The sequence below is a fragment of the Balaenoptera ricei genome, chromosome 1, assembly GCF_028023285.1.
Source record: "Balaenoptera ricei isolate mBalRic1 chromosome 1, mBalRic1.hap2, whole genome shotgun sequence".
NCBI lineage: Eukaryota > Metazoa > Chordata > Mammalia > Artiodactyla > Balaenopteridae > Balaenoptera > Balaenoptera ricei.
Genome location: NC_082639.1, coordinates 135,495,012 through 135,516,383, shown reverse-complemented (window position 1 = coordinate 135,516,383; position 21,372 = coordinate 135,495,012). Strand labels below are relative to the sequence as shown.

At 35.6% G+C, this 21,372-nt stretch overlaps 1 protein-coding gene across 1 annotated transcript in view; it reads left to right on the top strand.

Moving 5' to 3' along the window:
- Nucleotides 1-21,372, top strand: part of LOC132373402 (ankyrin repeat domain-containing protein 45) — a 154,999-nt gene that overhangs the window by 92,096 nt on the left and 41,531 nt on the right. The window contains exons 17-22 of the mRNA XM_059936495.1: nucleotides 154-252; nucleotides 4,828-4,925; nucleotides 5,937-6,056; nucleotides 9,082-9,280; nucleotides 9,984-10,172; nucleotides 12,780-12,929. Coding sequence (XP_059792478.1) covers nucleotides 154-252; nucleotides 4,828-4,925; nucleotides 5,937-6,056; nucleotides 9,082-9,280; nucleotides 9,984-10,172; nucleotides 12,780-12,929 — 855 coding nt within the window. The remainder of the gene's footprint in view (nucleotides 1-153; nucleotides 253-4,827; nucleotides 4,926-5,936; nucleotides 6,057-9,081; nucleotides 9,281-9,983; nucleotides 10,173-12,779; nucleotides 12,930-21,372) is intronic.

Sequence of the window (21,372 nt, the reverse complement as noted above, 5' to 3'; positions counted from 1 at the left end):
AACGTTTTTCACTTATACACCCCTTCATTTTAGCGATTCTGATTTGAGTTATTGGAATCTTGGTTGAGCGAAGTATTTGACAGCTCCTAATCATTTTTACTTATTTGTAACTTTATCTCTGTATGTTTTTAAACTTAGTCTGATACTGTTCAGTTTCCTCATGTTTCATGTGATAAAAAAGTGAAGGAGGAGTCCCCAACAGATGAAGTTTTAATAGAAGAGGCCAGATTGCATGTAGCTATAATACAAATGGTTGGTACCCTTCACATAATCTGCTTTTTATTTATTTATTATTCTTGCAATGCTTTTAATTCTTACGTATGGTTTTCAGGTGACTAGAAGATTTTTTTTCATCTTTTGATTGGTTGTTAAAATTTATGTTTGATTTATGAAAGTTAAAAAATAAAAGAAAGAAATCTCTTAGGATTTAAATTCAAGTCATAAATGTTATTATTCTATTTCTAAGTCTAGCTAATTTTAGCAGTTCACTTTTGGGGAGTCTTTGAATAATGTTTGGTGCCATTTATGTACTTAATTAAAATCTTCAAATATTTGAAACTGCTTTTATAAATTTAACATATTTGAGTTCCTTTTATACAAAATTCTCTCAAGTGCTTATTTAACTCTTGTAAATCTAATAAGTTAAAATAAATCTAATGAAACAAAATTCTCTTAAAATATTTATGATTTAATATTTAAATGTTATAAACATAGGAAGATTACTAGGTAAAATCAAGTTTAAATCAACTTATCAAATTGCACATTTAAAATTGGGGTTTTATTCTAATAGTACAAATTTTATTCAATTTTAAAAGTATATAAAATACTCGTTATGCCCAGAATCCTTTTTACTTTCATTTTAGAACTTATTATTATGAAGAATTTCTAAAATATACAAAAGTAGATAAAATAGTGTAATGAACTCCCAAGTACCCATCACTCAGCCTTAAAAACCATCCACACATGACCAACTGTGCCCCATCTGCACCCTCATTCACTCCTCCATCTTCCATGTTATTTAGAAACAAATCCCAGATATTATATCATTTCATCTGCAGATATTTCAGTATGTATCTCTAAATTTTGGTCTTTTAAAAAACATAGTAAAATACTAATATTGCACCTAAAAATGAATAATTCCTTAATAACAACAAATATTGGGTCAATGATCAAATTTCCAATTATCTCATAAATGTGATCAAGGCGTATTTTCACAGTTTATATTTTTAAATTGCATTTCATTAAAATCACGTATTGCAATGAATGAATATGTACTTTGTCTCTTTTAATCTATAAATTCCTCCTTTTATTTTTTCTGTTGAAGAACATATTTCTTCTTAATACAAAAATATTAACACTATATTTTCATTTTAAAAACACTTCTATACTTAATTTAAAATGTTCTCAGAATTTGAAAGGCTCTTACCCAGAGAGGTAAAGTATGGTCACAAATTCTTTGTAAGACCTCCTATTAAGAGGTGGTGTCTATATCCCTCCCCACCATTAAATTTGGGCTGTTCTTGTGACTTGTTTTGACCAGTACAATGTAGCAAAAGGACTTTGGGAATGTACTGGAGCCTAGGCCTTGAGGAGATTTGCAATTTCCCCCTTCTTCCACTTTGAATACCACACTGAGATTGTCATGTGAGGAAGCTGGCCTAGCCTCTGAAGAATGAGGGGCCACATAGAAGTAACCTGAGGCATACAGCCGAGAGTCAGTACCCTACTACCAGACTTGGAAATGGAGCCACTTTAATTCGAGGCTTGGGACAGTAGATTCAACCTCACGATGGTAAGAGATGCAAAGAATTTGTGACCATATTTAATGTACCACGTTCCACTCACTGGCCACAAATATTTTTACCCCTCCTACGAAGCAAAACACATTCATCTTTTTCTAAGATACTGCACGCCTGCCCCGAACCCTGGCAAGCCTTCATCCTATTATGGTATCAGATTCAAAGTCCAGTATCTCATGATGTGCATTTAGTCTAGGTCTGCTGAGGCCTCTGGGTTGTATCTCCTGAAGTACGATTCCTCTTGATCCAGAGACCTGTGGACTAAAAAGAGAAGTTATCTGTCTCCCCCACCTCCACCCACAACATTCAGTGGTGATCAATAGACACCTCTGTTCAAGAAGGGGAAGAACAGGAAGCACTGATTAATCACGAGTCCTTGGCAATTCTGAAATCCAGCTGGGCATATGACGCAGTTCTCCCCATTCTCTACATTTTCATAGGAAATAATCCATGTTTGTGGCTGAGTAACCTTCTCAGACTGATTTCTGCCAGTAGGAATGGAAATTCCTATTTATTTAGAACTCTTTCTGTCTTTTTTAGTCCAATCTGATACAGTTTCCTTAAAAACTCATGTGTTTTCAATGAGTCTGATTGTAGGCCACTCTACTCTGTAATTCCTTTTCATGCAGGCCACATGTCAGACAATATGAGTCTGAGAAAGCCTTTAGTCTGCTTGAGAGGGTAGACTAAGGACCACCTTTAACCTTTCAGTGGTCTTATCCAAGGGTCTTGAGCCACACCCTTGATTTGATCTTGAGCCTGAGGCCATATTTTACTGGCAGAACTCTAGATTTGATTTTTACTCCCAGATCTTTTGCCACCTGGAGAGACTTGCAGATGAGAAGTAGGTTTGGTTTTCAACCTGGCAAATCATGGCCTCTTTGTATTTTCTGTAATACCTGCTTGCAGATTGAACTGTTGCCCTTCGGTTTATCTCTCTCTTCCCACACCTTATCATATGCAGCTAAAAAGGTTGACACTTTAATATTTCTAGATTAGAAGCCAGATTCATAAATTCATTAGATACATCCTCTACTTTCCAGGTTTGCCTTAGGTGACAGTATTGCCAATTGTGCTGTCTCTTCATAGCACAGCTGCCTCCCTCCAGCCTTCTACATCAGTTTTCTCACTGCTCTTCCAGCTTCCACTAACAGTCTAGCCTCTCCTTCTAGCCTCTGCTCACCACCTAGTCCCAAAGCTAATGATATGTGGTTTAGTGTTTTGTTATGGAAGCTCTGCACAGTTGGTACTGATTTCTGTTTTGGTTAGCCTTTGCTGTATTACAAACCTTAGTGGCTGAAAACAACAATGATTTGGTATTTCTCACAGTTCTGTGGGTTGGCAACCTGGATGATTCTGTTGTCGGTCTTGCCTGGGACCACTCATATGTCTGCCACCATCTTAGCTCAACTGGGGTTGGAGGGTCCAGCATGTCCTCACTCGCAGATTTGGCAGTTGACTCTGGTTGTCTTTCAGGGCCCTTTGGTTCTCCTCCACATGGCCTCCTATCTTCCAGTAGAGTGAACTGGGCTTCTTTGCTACATGGTGGTCTCTGGGTTCCAACAGGGTGAGAGGACAAGCTGCAAGCCCTCTGTATCTCCTAGGCTCTGGAAGTTGAATAACATCACTTTTACCCCCATTCTATTAGTTAAAGTGAATCACAAAGCTAGCCCAGATTCAATGAGTGAAGAAGACCCCACCTTTGAAGGAAGGAGCAGCAGTGTTAGTTACAAAGAGGCATGGGACAGGCATGCTACATTGGTACCATTGTTATAATGACCTACCACATTTACTTTTTAAACCAACAATCCCATGTAATGACCCACTCCATGTTATCTTTTCTAAAAAAATTGAAATATATTTGATTTACAATATTGTGTTAGTTTCAGGCATACAGCATAGTGATTCAGTTTTTTTTTTCAGATTATATTCCATTGTAGGTTATTATAAGATGTTAACTATAATTCCCTTTGCTATACAGTAAATTCTTATTGCGTATCTATTTTATGTATAGTAGTTTGTATCTGTTAATCCCATACCCCTAATTTGTCCTCCCCACCTTTCCTTTTTGGTAACCATAAGTTTGTTTTCTATGTCTGTGAGTCTGTTTCCATTTTGTGTATAGATTCATTTGTGTTATTTTTTAGATTCCACATATAAGTGATATAATATTTGTCTTTGTCTGACTTACTTCACTTAGTATGGTAATCTCTAGGTCCATCCATGTTGCTGCAAATGGCATATTTCATTCTTTTTTATGGCTGAGTAATATTCATATATATATATTTTATATATATATATATATATATATATATATATATATATATATATATATATATATATATATATATATATGCCACATCCTCTTAAGCCAATTGTCTGTTGATGGGCACTTAGGTTGCTTCCATGTCTTGGCTATTGTAAATAGTGCTGCTATGAACGTTGAGGTGCATGTATCTTTTTGAATTAGAGTTTTGGGGTTTTTTTTTTTTGATATATACCCAGAAGTAGGATTGCTAGATCATATGGTAGCTCTATTTTTAGTTTTTTAAGGAACCTCATACTGTTCTCACTAGTGGATGCACCAGTTTACATTTCCTACCAACAGTGTACAAGGGTTCTGTTTTCTCCACACTCTCTGCAGCATTTATTATTTGTAGCCTTTTTGATGATAGCCATTCTGACCAGTACGAGGGGATACTTCATTGTGGTTTAGATTTGTATTTCTCTAATAATTAGTGATGTTGAACATCTGAAGTAAACTCTTTGAGTTGTATAGATTTCGAGTTTCCTGAAGCCAGAAGTCTTTGTATCTTTTATAACATCCAAGAGAGTACTTTGCAAAAATGGAATATTCTGTAAATATTTAAATTGAATGAAATTTATTTCTTGCTCTAGAAGTTTTTGAATAGTATATTTTCATATATTGAGTTCAATAATAATAGTGAGGGGTATGTAAAGGTCAAGCAGAGTACGTTACATTAATGTTTTGGTTCTTTGTAATTTTTATTTAAAATTGTATGTTTAGAGTAGCTTTGAAAAACAGTGTAACGATGGAGTCCTCAGTGTAGAGGCAGCCCGGACATTAATTGGTGCAACCAAAAGCTATTGCCACATCCAAGGAAAGTAAGTGTAATACTTCTTTAATTGATATTTCCAAAATTGAATGGGTATGTGATAGAGAATGAACAAACTGAGAGTTCATTGTCCAGATTGATCAATCTTTTTATCTTATCTATCTGTCCGTCCATCCATCCATCCATCCATCCATCCATCTACTTCCTATTTTACTTTACTTTACTTTTCTATTTTACTTCCTATTTTTCTTGTTTATACTTTTCTCCCTGAAAATTCGTAACTTTGATGACATTGGGAGTTTCTGGAGGAAGATTTGACTACAGAGCAATTATATGAGAGACAGGGGAGCCATGAAAAAGAACCCATATAGTTTTAATTATGATGATAATTATTTTGTCTTTATATCATATTCACTAAATTACTGCATAGGGGAAGTAAGGAGGCCTGGAGCCTGCCATTAAACTGCTCTCTGGGGTGGAATAGGATCATAGTTTCTGGAGGAATTGATCCAACCCATGGAACTGATAGATGCAATTAAATATGATGGGAAAAGCTCAGTATCTTAGAGATATATTGATATCTGGTTACAGTCCTGAAACATTAGATAGTGGATGGTCTAAGACAAACCTGTGGGGCAACAGTGACAGGAGAGTCTGTCTGGATGATAGTTAACATTTCAGCAGCCTGGTAATATATCTGGGAGATGTAGCATCAATTCCTAAATAAAGTTTGGGAAGGACAGGGACTTCAGGGCCTTGGAGAATCTTGGGCTAGGCAAGGCGTGACAAAAGCTTGATTCTGAACCCCAAAGAGTTGGATTCTGAAGTTTTAATTTTGTTCTACCTCAGGTCACGGATAGTTCCAGGAACATGGACAGCAGGAGTTTCCCACTAAAAATGTTTCTGTTCCATGACCATGGGTGGGTAGGTGGATGGATACAGAGGCATATTTAATAAACCCATATTACATTTATATTTAGTATAACTTTCTGTTTTATATTACCCAAAGGTATAGCATTTGCTTTTCATTATAACATGTATGTATATTTTTCTCTATTAGATTCATGAGTATTTATGATGTTTCAACTTATGTAAGAGCTAGAAGTTGGCTTATGAAGTTTAAAAACATATTAACTTTCTTGGAATATCATAAAGAAAAGGCACCTCTTTCTCTATATGGGTAAGTACTGTGAACCTTTAATAGCAATGTACTTGAAAATATGACCTTTTCTACATTGTCTGAATAGATTACTTTGATTTTCCCTAAACAAACAAACAAACAAACAAAAAACCCAGCTAATATTATAGTCAAGTCTTATTGATTGAGTGCGGAAGGAACAAAGTGCTTGCTTCTCTTTCTCCATTCTGTTTTACCGATTTCATTGGCACCTCTATTAGAGAGTGGGTAGAAAAAAGATGAAAAGGATGGTCATATTTGGATTCTTCAAGTTTTAATTACCATGTCTTAGGGTCACATTACTTGTTGGACTTCTTTCATATTCTTCTGGTATTCTTCTGGGATGAGCAGGGGTGAGAAAGAGCAAACTCAAAGACTAAATCTAGCTCTCAACTTAATTTCATCTGTGCCATGGGATGGTTCTGTTGATGTCTGTAATTAGGAAAAACACAGCATGGCCTTAATAATACTTATAACCAACGTCCAAAATATCGCAAGATACAGATTTTTCTTAAGTTGCATAGACTCTTTGTTGTATAAGTTGTGAGCTTATATACTTTTTAGAGCAGAAAGACAAGGTTTTTCTACTAACAAAAGATGTCAAATGAGAAAATACTGGGACCATTAACGCTAATAAATTTTAAGTGGGTGTTAACATACTTTTCATAACAAATTATGATAATATTTTACTTTCTTCCATTTATTAAGTTTACAGAAAAATATAAAAATTTAAAACCCTAGGATCTTGACATATATCCAGGTAACCTCTTTTTGTCAGCTTCTACTTTAGATGAATAGAAAAAAATTTTTTTAAATGTCATAGTAATATTGAATAGAATATTACATTCTGTTCCTAATTTTAAGCAGTGTTGATGTCTTTCTCTAAATTAATTCGTTTCTTTCTTTTGATGTATGAATTTTTACATTGTTCCTATGTGCGATTAGCCTTGATTTTAAAAAATGCTCTCCAGACAAATCTCAAACAAACAATCCAACCTTACACCTAAAGGAGCTAGAAAAAGAAGAACAAAAAAAAAAAAACCCTTAGTTAATAGAAAGGAAGAAATCATAAATATCAGAGCAGAAATAAGTGAAATAGAGACTAAAAAACAATAGAACAGATAAATGAAACTAAGAGCTGGTTCTTTGAAAAAATAAACAAAATTGATAAACCTTCAGCCCAACTCACCAAGAAAAAGAGAGGGCCCAAATCAATAAAATCAGATGAAAAAGAAGTTACAACTGAAATCACCAAAATACACAGGATCACAGGAGAGTACTACAAACAGTTATATGCCCATAAGATGGAAACCTAGAAGAAATGGACAAATTCTTAGAAAGGTACAGTCTCCCAAGACTGTAGCAGGAAGAAGTAGAAAATATGAACAGACCAATTACCAGTACTGAAATTGAATCAGTAATGTAAAAACTCCCAACAAACAAAATTCCAGGGCCAGATGGCTTCACAGATGAATTCTACCAAACATTTAGAGAAGAGTTAATACATATCCTTATCAAATTATTCCAAAAAATTGCAGAGGAAGGAACGCTTCTGAAATCATTCTATAAAGCCAACATTACCCTGATACCAAAACCAGACAAAGATATCACAAAAAAGGAAATTACATGCCAATATCACTGATGAGTATATCAATAGATGCAAAAATCCTCAACAAACTATTAGCAAACCAAATTCAGCAATACATTGAAAGGATCATATACCATGATCAAGTGGGATTTGTCCCAAGGATGCAAGGATGGTTCAATATGTATGTATATATTCCATATATATAATGGAATATTACTCAGCCCCCAAAAAGAATGAAATCTTGCCATTTGCCATGTGGATGGACTTAGATGGTATTATGCTAAGTGAAGTAAGTCAGACAGGGAAATTCAAATACTGTATGATTTCACTTATATGTGGATTCTAAAAAACAAAACAAATGAATAAACTTAACAAAAGAGAAACAGAGTCATAGATACAGAGAACAAACAGGTGGTGTCCAGAAGGGAGGGGTCGGGGGAGGAAAGAAATAGTGAGGGAAATTAAAAGGTACAAACTTCCAGTTGCAAAATAAATGAGTAACCAGTATGAAATGTACAGTGTGGGGAATATAGTCAGTAACTATGTAGTATCTTTGTATGGTGACATATCATAACTAGACTTATTGTGGTTATCATTTTAAAAGGTCTAGAAATATTGAATCAGTGTGTGGTGTAACAGGACCTAACATAGTGTTCTAGGTCAATCATACTTCAAAAACAAAGTAACAAACAAATCCATAGAAAAGAAGATCAGATTTGTGTTTACCAGAGGTGGGGGGTGAGAGAGGGGGAAGTGGATGAAAACAGTCACCAGGTACAATTTCCATTTATCAGATAAATAAGTACTAGGGAGGTAATGTACTACACCATGATGAATATAGTTAACACTGCTGCATGTTACATATGAAAACTGTTAAGGGAGTAAGTCCTAAGGGTCCTCATCACAAGGAGAAATTTTCTATCTGTTTAATGTTGCATCTATATGAGATAATGGATGTTCACTACACTTACCGTGATAATCAGTTTGTGATGTACGTAAGCCAAACCATTATGTTGTATACCTTAAAACTTACACAGTGCTGTATGTCAATTATATCTTAAGAAAACTGGAAGAAAAAAACACGCCCCCTCCCCTAAAGGCCACCGTCCCAAATGAATATGTATTTACAGTACCTAATGTTTTGGCAAAGGTTAATGAAAATGTTTCTTCTACCTGGGTGCATAATAAGCATAAGACATTAACTTAAATAAAAAGCTCATCAGCCCTGATCTAGATTACCAAGAGGCATATTTTTATCTTTTTCCCTTATGATTTTTATGTATAGAAAGTATGGTTTAGATTTTTGCTTAGCTATGGTTTCATATTATTTGTATCTTTCTTCAAATTAATGTTAATATTTACTTAAACAAATGAGCTTCAGATTTTAATTCTTATACTTTTAAAGTGATCTGACATTTTATTTGATCTCTTTTTTTTCAGGAATAATAGATTTCTGATTTTTATATATCGCATTGTATTTTCAGAAGAATTTGCATATGCAGGACATATTATAGGAATAATGTACATTTATCCTATGATAATGCATCTATGGCCAATGGCAAGAGAATTAAATGTGTCGGCACTGATATTAGTAAACTACTATTTTGTATTTTTATATCTGTTAGAATCAGCATTGAAGGTACTGTTTAAAATAGAAATGTATCCTATAAAAAGAACAGTTTAGATAATTTGAATCTATTTTTGTCATTTTTTTGAAATAATTGATACTAGAAGCCTTTGGCTGTAACAGTTGATAGGATCCTGGAATTTTAGTAGTCTTTTTGAATTTTCTGAGTTTAATAATGAAATCAGTAAAACAGTTAGTCTTGGATATCAGATAAGAGAAGTAGCATAAAAGTGGAGACAATCTCAAAGATCAGGCAAAAAAGAATTGAAAATCTAGACATTTGCTGTTTCCCTCAAATACTCCCTGTAACGATGCAAAGAATAAATAAGTGAATAAAACCAAAATGGTTTGCTAGTTACTTGTCATAATATAAGATGAGAACTACTTTTTTAGGATAAATGCTTCAAAGATGATTTATCAGCATTACTGTTTTCATACTTTAATTATAATTAATAGTATTGCAATGAATCTGTTTAGTATTTTTCATTGCTTTTCTTTGGCATTACAGCTTCATAATAGATTATGTATATTTGGAATCAAATTATAATTTTTGATGTGGGATTTTTTTGAATTTCAAATGAATGACTTAAAACCCAACTTTTGGAATATAACTCATTTGTAGCTGAGGATTTAACTGTTAATTTTTAAGAATCCCCTCCCCATATCATTGTATAGTGCTATGAAATGATGTACATTCTATATGTTTTCTAAACAGATAACAATTTTGAAAAGCAGATATTTTCATCAACATTGGAATACTTTGGAGTTTTTTATCGTGCTTATTGGAATCGTTGATATATTTTGTATATACTTTGTCAGATTGAGACCAGACCACTTGGTTCTTATTCAATTTACAGTAATAATAGGTTATTTCAGAATAATTAGATTTATTCCTCTTATCAAGGTAAAACTTCACATTTTAAAATACTGTTTTTTTTCTATACTATTTGTCGAATGAATTAAGAAACCTCACTCTTTTGAAAGAAATGAGAGAGGGAGCTGTCTTTTCTCCTGGAACCCTCTCTTTATAGGTATCTGCATGGTTCACTCTCTCACTCCCTTCAAGTCATTGCTCAAATCTCACCTTCTCATGGAGAAGGTCTTCCCTGACCTTCTTTTACGCTACATAAAATGGCAACCTGCCCTCCATACTCCCAGCATGTTCCACCCATCTCCCTGATCCCCCTCCACTTGCTTAAATTTTAATTTTTCTGCATAGCACTTATCACCTTTTTATTGTATGTTATATGTGCTTTCCACAAGGTAGGGATCTTTGTTTTGGTCACTGATGTAACCTGTGGCTCCAGAATGGTACCTAGTATATAGTAAGTACTTAATAAATTATGTATTGAATGAATAAATGAAAACAGTGGTGCCCCTTGCAGCAGGATAACCCAGAAACAAGTTCTCCAAGTTTTAGTAAAATTTTCTCATAAAGCCCTAACTGTGCAGAAGCATAAAAATATTTACCCTAGAGCCCACACTACTTACATAGCCCACTGCCTATGAAGTTCAGTTTTACTGTGGCCTTCAGTCTCCTTAACAATGACCATTTCTTCTTTTCGTGGCTCTGGTTTTGATTCTGAAGGTAGAGATTCAGATTTTCAGTCTCCGTTCTTAAGCCTCCTTTCTCTTTCCAATGCAGTTGCATTATATAAGCTTTTAGCTTGGGTGCTTCAGATGATTTCACTTGCCACTCCATATTTTTGAGTTGCTTAATTCTTATGACATCAAATAAGTCTGTTAGTATGTATTGAAGTTATAGAGGCTTAATATTAAAAAGCATTGCTGTAAACCCTGACGGCAAAAGGCATACATTAGAATCCTCCAGCTAGTCCCCATTCTCCAGGCAATTTAATAATGATCTTAAAGGCAGAATCGTCTGAATGCCCAGACTTGTGCGTGTTGACTTCCTTTTTTTGTTCCTTCCTTGATTCTATATTAATGTTACCAAACTTTTAGTGTTCATAAGAATGACTCTACAGAGTTGTATACACAATTTATTTATGATTTTTTCCCTATGAGCTGAGTTTAGAGCAAAGTGCCCACCTAAGGTATAACCCACCATAATACAAACGACTCTAGAAATGAGGATATGTAGAATGAGGCTAAGTCTTAATGTGGAAGGTAGAGGCGTCCTTAGATAATCAATTTTTATACAGGGATCTTATGCAGATGAATGTAAAATAATTATTTTAGAAGGAATACTTTGCAAAAAGTCTCTCTGAGTGAAATAAAGATTTAAAGGTGTGTTATTGTGGAAGTCAACCCTATTTAAAGTGTGAACTAGTTGCTATTTCTGTTTAACATGCTCTGACAAGTCCCAGTGGAGTGTATTTAAGTAAATATAGTCATGATTAGCTTTTGTTTACTGAGCAGTTACTATGTTCCAGGAACTGTGCAGACCACTTTACTTACATTATCTAGTTAAATTGTTATAAGAGCCCTGTGAAGTAGGTGTCACCACTTTATCAAGTTAGGTGTCCTAATGGCCAGTCTCAGCAGAGTATGGCTTTCAAAAGAAACAAATCTGTGTTGGAAAACTTTGAAGAATATTGGAGACCTTTACTTCAGATCGGCCCAGGGGGTGCCAGTGCATCATGGAATAAAACTTTATAAAAATCCTCTTTTGTATCTCTCCCTCTGCCCAAAGTTTCACAACCAGAATAACAGTTAAAAAAAAATCTGTCCCTTCTCTGCTCTTGTGACTCCTTCTCTGTGATGTTCTTTTCCTGGTCACATCTTCCTCTTGTGTTACCTGGCCCCTCACCATCCTCCCTGTGCTCTGATGTGCATCTGTCTCTGTGGTTCACTGCATTGCTCGTGAGGGCCACTCCACTGGAATTCTGGTACTTAGGTATCATTATCCTCATTGAACAGATGAGGACACTGAGTCCTTGGAGTCACTAAGTAACTCGCTCAAGGTCACAGAGCTGGTGAGTAGCAGAGCTGGTATTTGAACCCAGGCAGGTTTATATTTAAAAGTCCCACTCTCCTCAGTCACTGCACTCTCCTTCCTCAGCTTATGATTTGAGAAATTTAGAGCTAAGGAGGATCTTAGATACCCTAAGGTCCTTATCTTACAAGTGGAGAAACTGAGGTGTAGAGAGAAGATTTATTCGGTTGGTTACTATCACCACCAGGTTATTGGGGTGACCTCTCTTGTCTCCTGAAAACTGGTGATATGGAGAATGAGGGAAAGCGCAGGGCAGGGATTTCCCCTTAAAGCTACAGAACAGTTATTCATTGAGCTTTCATTTCTTTAGAGTGGCTCTCAAACTTGAGTGCGCATAGAATCACCTGGAGGACTTGTTAAAGCACCGATTTTGGGACCCATCCCCAGAGTTTCTAATTCAGCAGGTCTGGAGTGGGGCCTGAGAATTTGTGTTTCAGCAATGGCATCGCATTTGTGTTTCTAACAAGCTTGTGAGAAATGACACTTTGAGAACATCTGCCTTAGAGGGTGCTTTTCCTCATTAAATTTTCAGTTTTTTTCTCTCCGTTATTCCAGGTACTAATACCACTGCTGATGAATATTGTAGATGTGCAGATCAAAAAGCGCCTCAGCTTGATGTATAGTATTACAAAAGGCTATGTCAAAAGTCAAGAGGATACCAAGTTTTTAATAAAACAAATTTCTAGCCGAGAATCAATAAATCAGGTGAGAGACAAGCACTGGTCATTTGGGGAAAACATCACTTAGGTGTCTTGATTTCTTTGAAGACCATTTCTGCATGTATCTGACCCAACAGATAAATTATATCAAGTGAAAGGGATTCAGTTGTTTATTATGTGATACGAGGTGCTGCAGAGAACAGTCTCTGCTCTTTAAATTTCAGCTATGATTATCACACTCATTTATGATCTTCAGAGAAGAAAATCTATTCGTTTTTATTTTCTGAGTGCTGAGCAGAGATTCTGTCTGTCTCTGTAACACTATCGAAGGGTAGGACACTTGAAATAGGCTTCATGTAGGAAATGAGACATGAACAAGGCTTTAAGGAAAGGGTAGGTCTGAAGTGGCGGGAGAGAGAGGGAAAGAGCACAAAGATTTGACAGTGAAAACTTCAAATGCTGGTACTGAGGAGTGCATGAGTGGTAGTATTTATTATTATTATTTTTTATCATTCAAGATCCTCCTCATTTCTAGGCAGGATGAGGTAAGTACCAAATGGGAGATGAGGACGTAAGCACATTAGGAACTCATAGGTGGAATGAATCACCTCCTAACCAGGTTCCGTCACACCAGTCTGTCCACTTCAGGCCCCTCTGCAATTTAGCAGAGTCACGTTCCTAAAAGGGCTATTTTAACTTTCATATATGATTTTCTGCTTCAGAGTATTCAATGCCATGGCCTAAGAGGTAAGGTCTTTGAATATACACACACAGACACACACACACACACACAGAACACTTATGGTAAAAAATATTCATGCATAATTTTGCAACTTGAAAATAATATAATAAAAGAAATAAAATTATCCCTCTCAGCCCTCCACTCTACCATCTCCCAGAGACAGCCCCAAAGCCACCATTCCTGGGTTAAATTCCTCTACTATTTGCCAATAATAATTTAAATAATATGCATATGTATTTAATTTTTTTTTTGAATTTTATTTATTTTTTATACAGCAGGTTCTTATTAGTCATCAGTTTTATACACATCAGTGTAAACATGTCAATCCCAATCGCCCAATTCATCACACCACCCCCCGTCCCCCGCCACTTTCCCCCCTTGGTGTCCATACATTTGTTCTCTACATTTGTGTCTCAATTTCTGCCCTGCAAACCGGTTCATCTGTACCATTTTTCTAGGTTAGACATATATGCGTTAATATACGATATTTGTTTTTCTCTTTCTGACTTCACTCTGTATGAAAGTCTCTAGATGCATCCACGTCTCTACAAATGACCCAATTTCATTCCTTTTTATGGCGGAGTAATATTCCATTGTATATATGTACCACATCTTCTTAATCCATTCATCTGTCGATGGGCATTTAGGTTGCTTCCATGACCTGGCTATTGTAAATAGCGCTGCAATGAACATTAGGGTGCATGTGTCTTTGTGAATTATGGTTTTCTCTGGGTACATGCACAGTAGTGAGATTGCTGGATCATACGGTAATTCTATTTTTAGTTCTTTAAGGAACCTCCATACTGTTCTCCGTAGTGGCTGTATCAATTTACATTCCCACCAACAGTGCAACAGGATTCCCTTTTCCCCACACCCTCTCCAGGATTTGTTGTTTGTAGATTTTCTGATGATGCCCATTCTAACTGGTGTGAGGTGATGCCTCATTGTAGTTTTGATTTGCATTTCTCTAATAATTAGTGATGTTGAGCAGCTTTTCGTGTGCTTCTTGGCCATCTGTATGTCTTCTGTGGAGAAATGTCTATTTAGGTCTTCTGCCCATTTTTGGATTGGGTTCTTTGTTTCTTTAATATTGAGCTGCATGAGCTGTTTATATATTTTGGAGATTAATCCTTTGGACATTGATTCATTTGCAAATATTTTCTCCCATTCTGAGGGTTGTCTTTTCATCTTGTTTATGGTTTCCTTTGCTGTGCAAAAGCTTTGAAGTTTCATTAGGTCCCATTTGTTTATTTTTGTTTTTATTTCCATTACTCTAGGAGGTGGATCAAAAAAGATCTTGCTGTGATTTATGTCAAAGAGTGTTCCTCCTATGTATTCCTCTAAGAGTTTTATAGTGTCCAGTCTTACATTTTGGTCTCAAATCCATTTTGAGTTTATTTTTGTGTATGGTGTTAGGGAGTGTTCTAATTTCATTCTTTTACATGTAGCTGTCCAGTTTTCCCAGCACCACTTATTGAAGAGACTGTCTTTTCTCCATTGTATATTCTTGCCTCCTTTGTCATAGATTAGTTGACCATAGGTGCATGGGTTTATCTCTGGGCTTTCTATCTTGTTCCATTGATCTATGTTTCTGTTTTTGTGCCAGTACCATATTGTCTTGATTACTGTAGCTTTGTAGTATAGTCTGAAGTCAGGGAGTCTGATTCCTCCAGCTCCATTTTTTCCCCTCAGGACTGCTTTGGCTATTCGGGGTCTTTTGTGTCTCCATACAAATTTTAATATTTTTTGTTCTACTTCCGTAAAAAATGCCATTGGTAATTTGATAGGGATTGCATTGAATCTGTAGATTGCTTTGGGTACTATAGTCATTTTCAAAATATTGATTATTCTAATCCAAGAACATGGCATATCTCTCCATCTGTTGGTATCATCTTTAATTTCTTTCATCAGTGTCTTACAGATTTCTGCATACAGGTCTTTTGTCTCCTTAAGTAGGTTTATTCCTAGGTATTTTATTCTTTTTGTTGCAATGGTAAATGGGAGTGTTGCCTTAATTTCTCTTTCAGGTTTTTCAGCATTAGTGTATAGGAATGCAAGAGATTTCTGTGCATTAATTTTGTATCCTGCTACTTTACCAAATTCATTGATTAGCTCTAGTAGTTTTCTGGTGGAATCTTTAGGATTCTCTATGTATAGTATCATGTCATCTGCAAACAGTGACAGTTTTACTACTTCTTTTCCAATTTGGATTCCTTTTATTTCTTTTTCTTCTCTGATTGCTGTGGCTAGGACTTCCAAAACTATGTTGAATAATAGTGGTGAGAGTGGACATCTTTGTCTTGTTCCTGATCTTAGAGGAAATGCTTTCAGTTTTTCACCATTGAGAATGATGTTTGCTGTGGGTTTGTCATATATGGCCTTTATTATGTTGAGGTAGGTTCCCTCTATGCCCACTTTCTGTAGAGTTTTTTTTATCATAAATGGGTGTTGAATTTTCTCAAAAGCTTTTTCTGCATCTGTTGAGATGATCATATCGTTTGTTTTTATTCTTCAGTTTGTTAATATGGTGTATCACATTGATTGATTTGCATATATTGAAGAATCCTTGCATCCCTGGGATAAATCCCACTTGATCATGGTGTGTGATCCTTTTCATGTGTTGTTGGATTCTGTTTGCTAGTATTTTGTTGAGGATTTTTGCATCTATATTCATCAGTGATATTGGTCTGTAATTTTCTTTTTTTGTAGTATCTTTGTCTGGTTTTGGTATCAGGGTGATGGTGGCCTCATAGAATGAGTATGGGAGTGCTCCTTATTCCACAATTTTTTGGAAGAGTTTGAGAAGGATGGGTGTCAGCTCTTCTCTAAATGTTTGATAGAATTCACCTGTGAAGCCTTCTGGTCCTGGACTTTTGTTTGTTGGAAGATTTTTAATCACAGTTTCCATTTCATTACTTGTGATTGGTGTGTTCATATTTTCTATTTCTTCCTGGTTCAGTCTTGGAAGGTTATACCTTTCTAAGAATTTGTCCATTTCTTCCAGGTTTTCCATTTTATTGGCATAGAGTTGCTTGTAGTAGTCTCTTAGGATGCTTTGTATTTCTGCGGTGTCTGTTGTAACTTCTCCTTTTTCATTTGTAATTTTATTGATTTGAGTCCTCTCCCTCTTTTTCTTGATGAGTCTGGCTAATGGTTCATCAATTTTGTTTATCTTCTCAAAGAAGCAGTTTTTAGTTTTATTCATCTTTGCTATTGTTTTCTTAGTTTCTATTTCATTTATTTCTGCTCTGATTTTTATGGTTTCTTTCCTTCTGCTAACTTTGGGTTTTGTTTGTTCTTCTTTCTCCAGTTCCTTTAGGTGTAAGATTAGATTGTTTATTTGAGATTTTTCTTGTTTCTTGAGGTAGGCTTGTATAGCTATAAACTTCCCTCTTAGAACTGCTTTTGCTGCATCCTGCCGGTTTGGGATCATCGTGTTTTCATTGTCATTTGTCTCTAGGTATGTTTTGATTTCCTCTTTGATTTCTTCAGTGATCTCTTGGTTATTTAGTAACGTATTGTTTAATCTCCATGTGTTTGTGTTTTTTACGTTTTTTCCCCTGTAATTCATTTCTAATCTCATAACGTTGTGGTCAGAAAAGATGCTTGATATGATTTCAATTTTCTTAAATTTACTGAGGCTTGATTTGTGACCCAAGATGTGATCTATCCTGGAGAATGTTCTGAGAGAAGAAAGTGTAATCTGCTGTTTTTGGGTGGAATGTCCTATAAATATCAATTAAATCTATCTGGTCTATTGTGTCATTTAAAGCTTCTGTTTCCTTATTTATTTTCATTTTGGATGATCTGTCCATTGGTGTAAGTGAGGTGTTAAAGTCCCCCACTGTTATTGTGTTACTGTCGATTTCCTCTTTTATAGCTGTTAGCAGTTGCCTTATGTATTGAGGTGCTCCTATGTTGGGTGCATATATATTTATAATTGTTATATCTTCTTCTTGGATTGATCCCTTGATCATTATGTAGTGTCCTTCCTTGTCTCTTGTAACATTCTTTATTTTAATGTCTATTTTATCTGATATGAGTATAGCTACTCCAGCTTTCTTTTGATTTCCGTTTGCATGGAATACCTTTTTCCATCCCCTCACTTTCAGTCTGTTTGTGTCCCTAGGTCTGAAGTGGGTCTCTTGTAGACAGCATATATATGAGTCTTGTTTTTGTATCCATTCAGCAAGCCTGTGTCTTTTGGTTGGAGCATCTCATCCATTCATGTTTAAGGTAATTATCGATATGTATGTTCCTATGACCATTTTCTTAGTTGTTTTGGGTTTGTTTTTGTAGGTCCTTTTCTTCTCTTGTGTTTCCCACTTAGAGAAGTTCCTTTAGCATTTGTTGTGGAGCTGGTTTGGTGGTGCTGAATTCTCTTAGCTTTTGCTTGCCTGTAAAGCTTTTGATTTCTCCATCGAATCTGAATGAGATCCTTGCTGGGTAGAGTAATCTTGGTTGTAGGTTCTTTCCCCTCATCACTTTAAGTATATCATGCCACTTCCTTCTGACTTGTAGAGTTTCTGCTGAGAAATCAGCTGTTAACCTTATGGGAGTTCTCTTGTATGTTATTTGTCTTTTTTCCCTTGCTGCTTTCAATAAGTTTTCTTTGTCTTTAATTTTTGCCAATTTGATTACTATGTGTCTTGGCATGTTTCTCCTTGGGTTTATCCTGTATGGGACTCTCTGAGCTTCCTGGACTTGGGTGGCTATTTCCTTTCCCATGTTAGGGAAGTTTTCGACTGTAATCTCCTCAAATATTTTCTCGGGTCCTTTCTCTCTCTCTTCTCCTTCTGGGACCCCTATAATGTGAATGTTGTTGTGTTTAATGTCGTCCCAGAGGTCTCTTAGGCTGTCTTCATTTCTTTTCATTCTTTTTTCTTTATTCTGTTCCACAGCAGTGAATTCCACCATTCTTTCTTCCAGGTCATTTATCTGTTCTTCTGCCTCAGTTATTCTGCTATTGATTCCTTGTAGTGTATTTTTCATTTCAGTTATTGTATTGTTCATCTCTGTTTGTTTGTTCTTTAATTCTTCTAGGTCTTTGTTAAACATTTCTTGCATCTTCTCGATCTTTGCCTCCGTTCTTTTCCCGAGGTCCTGGATCATCTTCACTATCATTATTCTGAATTCTTTTTTTGGAAGGTTGCCTATCTCCACATCATTTAGTTGTTTTTCTGGGGTTTTATCTTGTTCCTTCATCTGGTACATAGCCCTCTGCCTTTTCATCTCGTCTGTCTTTCTGTGAATGTGGTTTTTGTTCCACAGGCTGCAGGATTGTAGTTCTTCTTGCTTCTGCTCTCTGCCCTCTGGTGGATCTAATTCTTGATTTATTATTTCTAAACAGCCTTTATATACTCTTTGCCGTGAAATATAAGGAGATTAAACATTCATCTCCTTTAACCTTTTCTTTTTATCTCTTAAATTTTTGGAGCTCTTATTTTTTACAGGGAAACGGTTTATAACATTTACATTCTATGCTGTAAGTATAATTGTCTTCATTCTTTTCAGTAAATGACTCTATACTTGGAAAACCAAAAAACAACCTCTACTTTATGATTATATAAATATTATGATTGTATAAATGTTATTCACTCTAGAACCTATCATTTGATTGAATCCATAACAAAGGAAATATGATCCAATGTCATTAAACCTTTCGTACTTGAAGGAGACTCTTCTCTATGAAACAGGAAATGAATTAATTTTTTTAAACAATACCTTTCTTCTCTTCCTTTAGGTTATATTCCTCAGCCACTCTTTCTGGAGTCTCATGTGAGCTCCCTTTTTACTTTCCTTTCTATTATGCCAGATTATGTCCGTAAGAAAATTTTTCCATATGTCCAGAATTTTTCTGTAAGTCCAAAATTCTTTTTGTTTTGATTTTTATTTTAATAGTTTGACTCTCCAAAACCATTTTCCTGAAGTCATTGCCCCTCTGTCTTCAGCATTGCTTGTAGAAGACTGATTTTACTTTTGCTTTTTTAAAAATATTTATTTATTTATTTATTTATTTTTGGCTGTGTTGGGTCTTCGTTTCTGTGCAAGGGCTTTCTCTAGTTGTGGCAAGCGGGGGCCACTCTTCATCGCGGTGCGTGGGCCTCTCACTATCGCGGCCTCTCTTGTTGCGGAGCACAGGCTCCAGACGCGCAGGCTCAGTAGTTGTGGCTCACGGGCCTAGTTGCTCCGCGGCCTGTGGGATCTTCCCAGACCAGGGCTCGAACCGTATCCCCTGCATTAGCAGGCAGATTCTCAACCACTGCGCCACCAGGGGGAAGCCCTTACTTTTGCTTTTGTAGGTGACTTTTCCCCTCACTATTTAAAGTCTTTGGGATTTTCTTTTTATCCTTGGAGTTCTGAAATTTCACCAAGATGTGTCTACGTGTGATTTTTTTTTTTTTTTAATTTGTCCCATTCAGCATGTGGTGGAGCCTTTATAATCTGAAGATTACCATCCTCCTTCCATTACTTCTTGGATTATTTTCTCCCCTCTGTGGTTTCTGTTTTCTCCTTTTGGCACTCTTTTAAAGAGAGTTTTGAATATCTGTGTTTAGTCCCTCTTTCAACTTTCCTCATAACTTTCAACTCTTTCCTCTTTGCATTGAGAACCCCCAGTTTGATTTTCAGGTTCCTAAGTCAGTCTTTAGCTGTGTCTATTCTGTTATTCAGCCCATCTGTTAATTTTTTTTTTTTGACAAATACTTTTTGTCAAGCAATCAAGAACTTTGATTGCTTCTTCTTCATAGTAACTGTTTCTTTTTTGTTTTTAAATGAATGTGATATTCTCTTGAATCTCTTTATTTTAAGAATTTCTGTTTCCTGTATCAATTCTGGTTCTTTGAGGTTCATTGTTCTATTTGTTGTGTTTGGTTCTTATCTTTCATTCAGTTTTTCACCCAGTGTTTGGCGATTTTGGGTTATATTTTCATATATGTAGATGAAAGTCTAAACTGAGTAGTAGCAATAGCTAAAGGGTGTTTTCTCAGCCCAAGTGAGACTCCTGAGTTTTAATCCAAGAATGAATTTAAATCCTAATTACTGAAGCCCTAGATCTTATAATTGTGTGCATAAAAACAAAATCAGGATGGGCTGGGGGTTATGTTTTCCAGTTGTTATGCCTATTTTTTTGTGATGACTGTTGGTTGCCTCAGGTTCTCAGTCAAGAAAGAAAGCCTCTTTCTTTATCAAATTCAGGAGAGGGAGAGGTTGTGAAGACACCTAATTTAATGTTTTAATTTTTAATTTCTAAAATACATAAAAGATATATTGTTAAATATCTTTAGCATTTAAGATTTCTTTTTTTATAATCAGGTACCACTATAGGAAGAGTATACCTAAATTTTAGGAAGGCATCTGACATCTTTTACAATATCCTTATAGACTGGATAGAGAAATATTGTCTAGATTTATCACAGGAGTATTGATTATTGGATCAAATATTAATGTGCAACAGAATTCTATCCTGTTGATTTACTTAGAATATTGGAGAAGAAAATTAAAAGAACTACTGAAAGTTTAGGTTGATCTATATTAGAAAGAACATAAAGCTATTCATAGGAGAAAATATTTCAGAAACAGGAAGAGGAGAGAAGAAAAACAAGAGCCAGTGGGGGAAGTTAAGAATGTGTTTTGAGGAGTTTGGGTGAAGGCGTAGCGATTTGGGGGCAGAGATTTGCCTGGAAGTGTAAGACATGAAAAGAATTCCCCTTTGGCATTTTTAAAGGAGACTTCAGTAAACATTTAA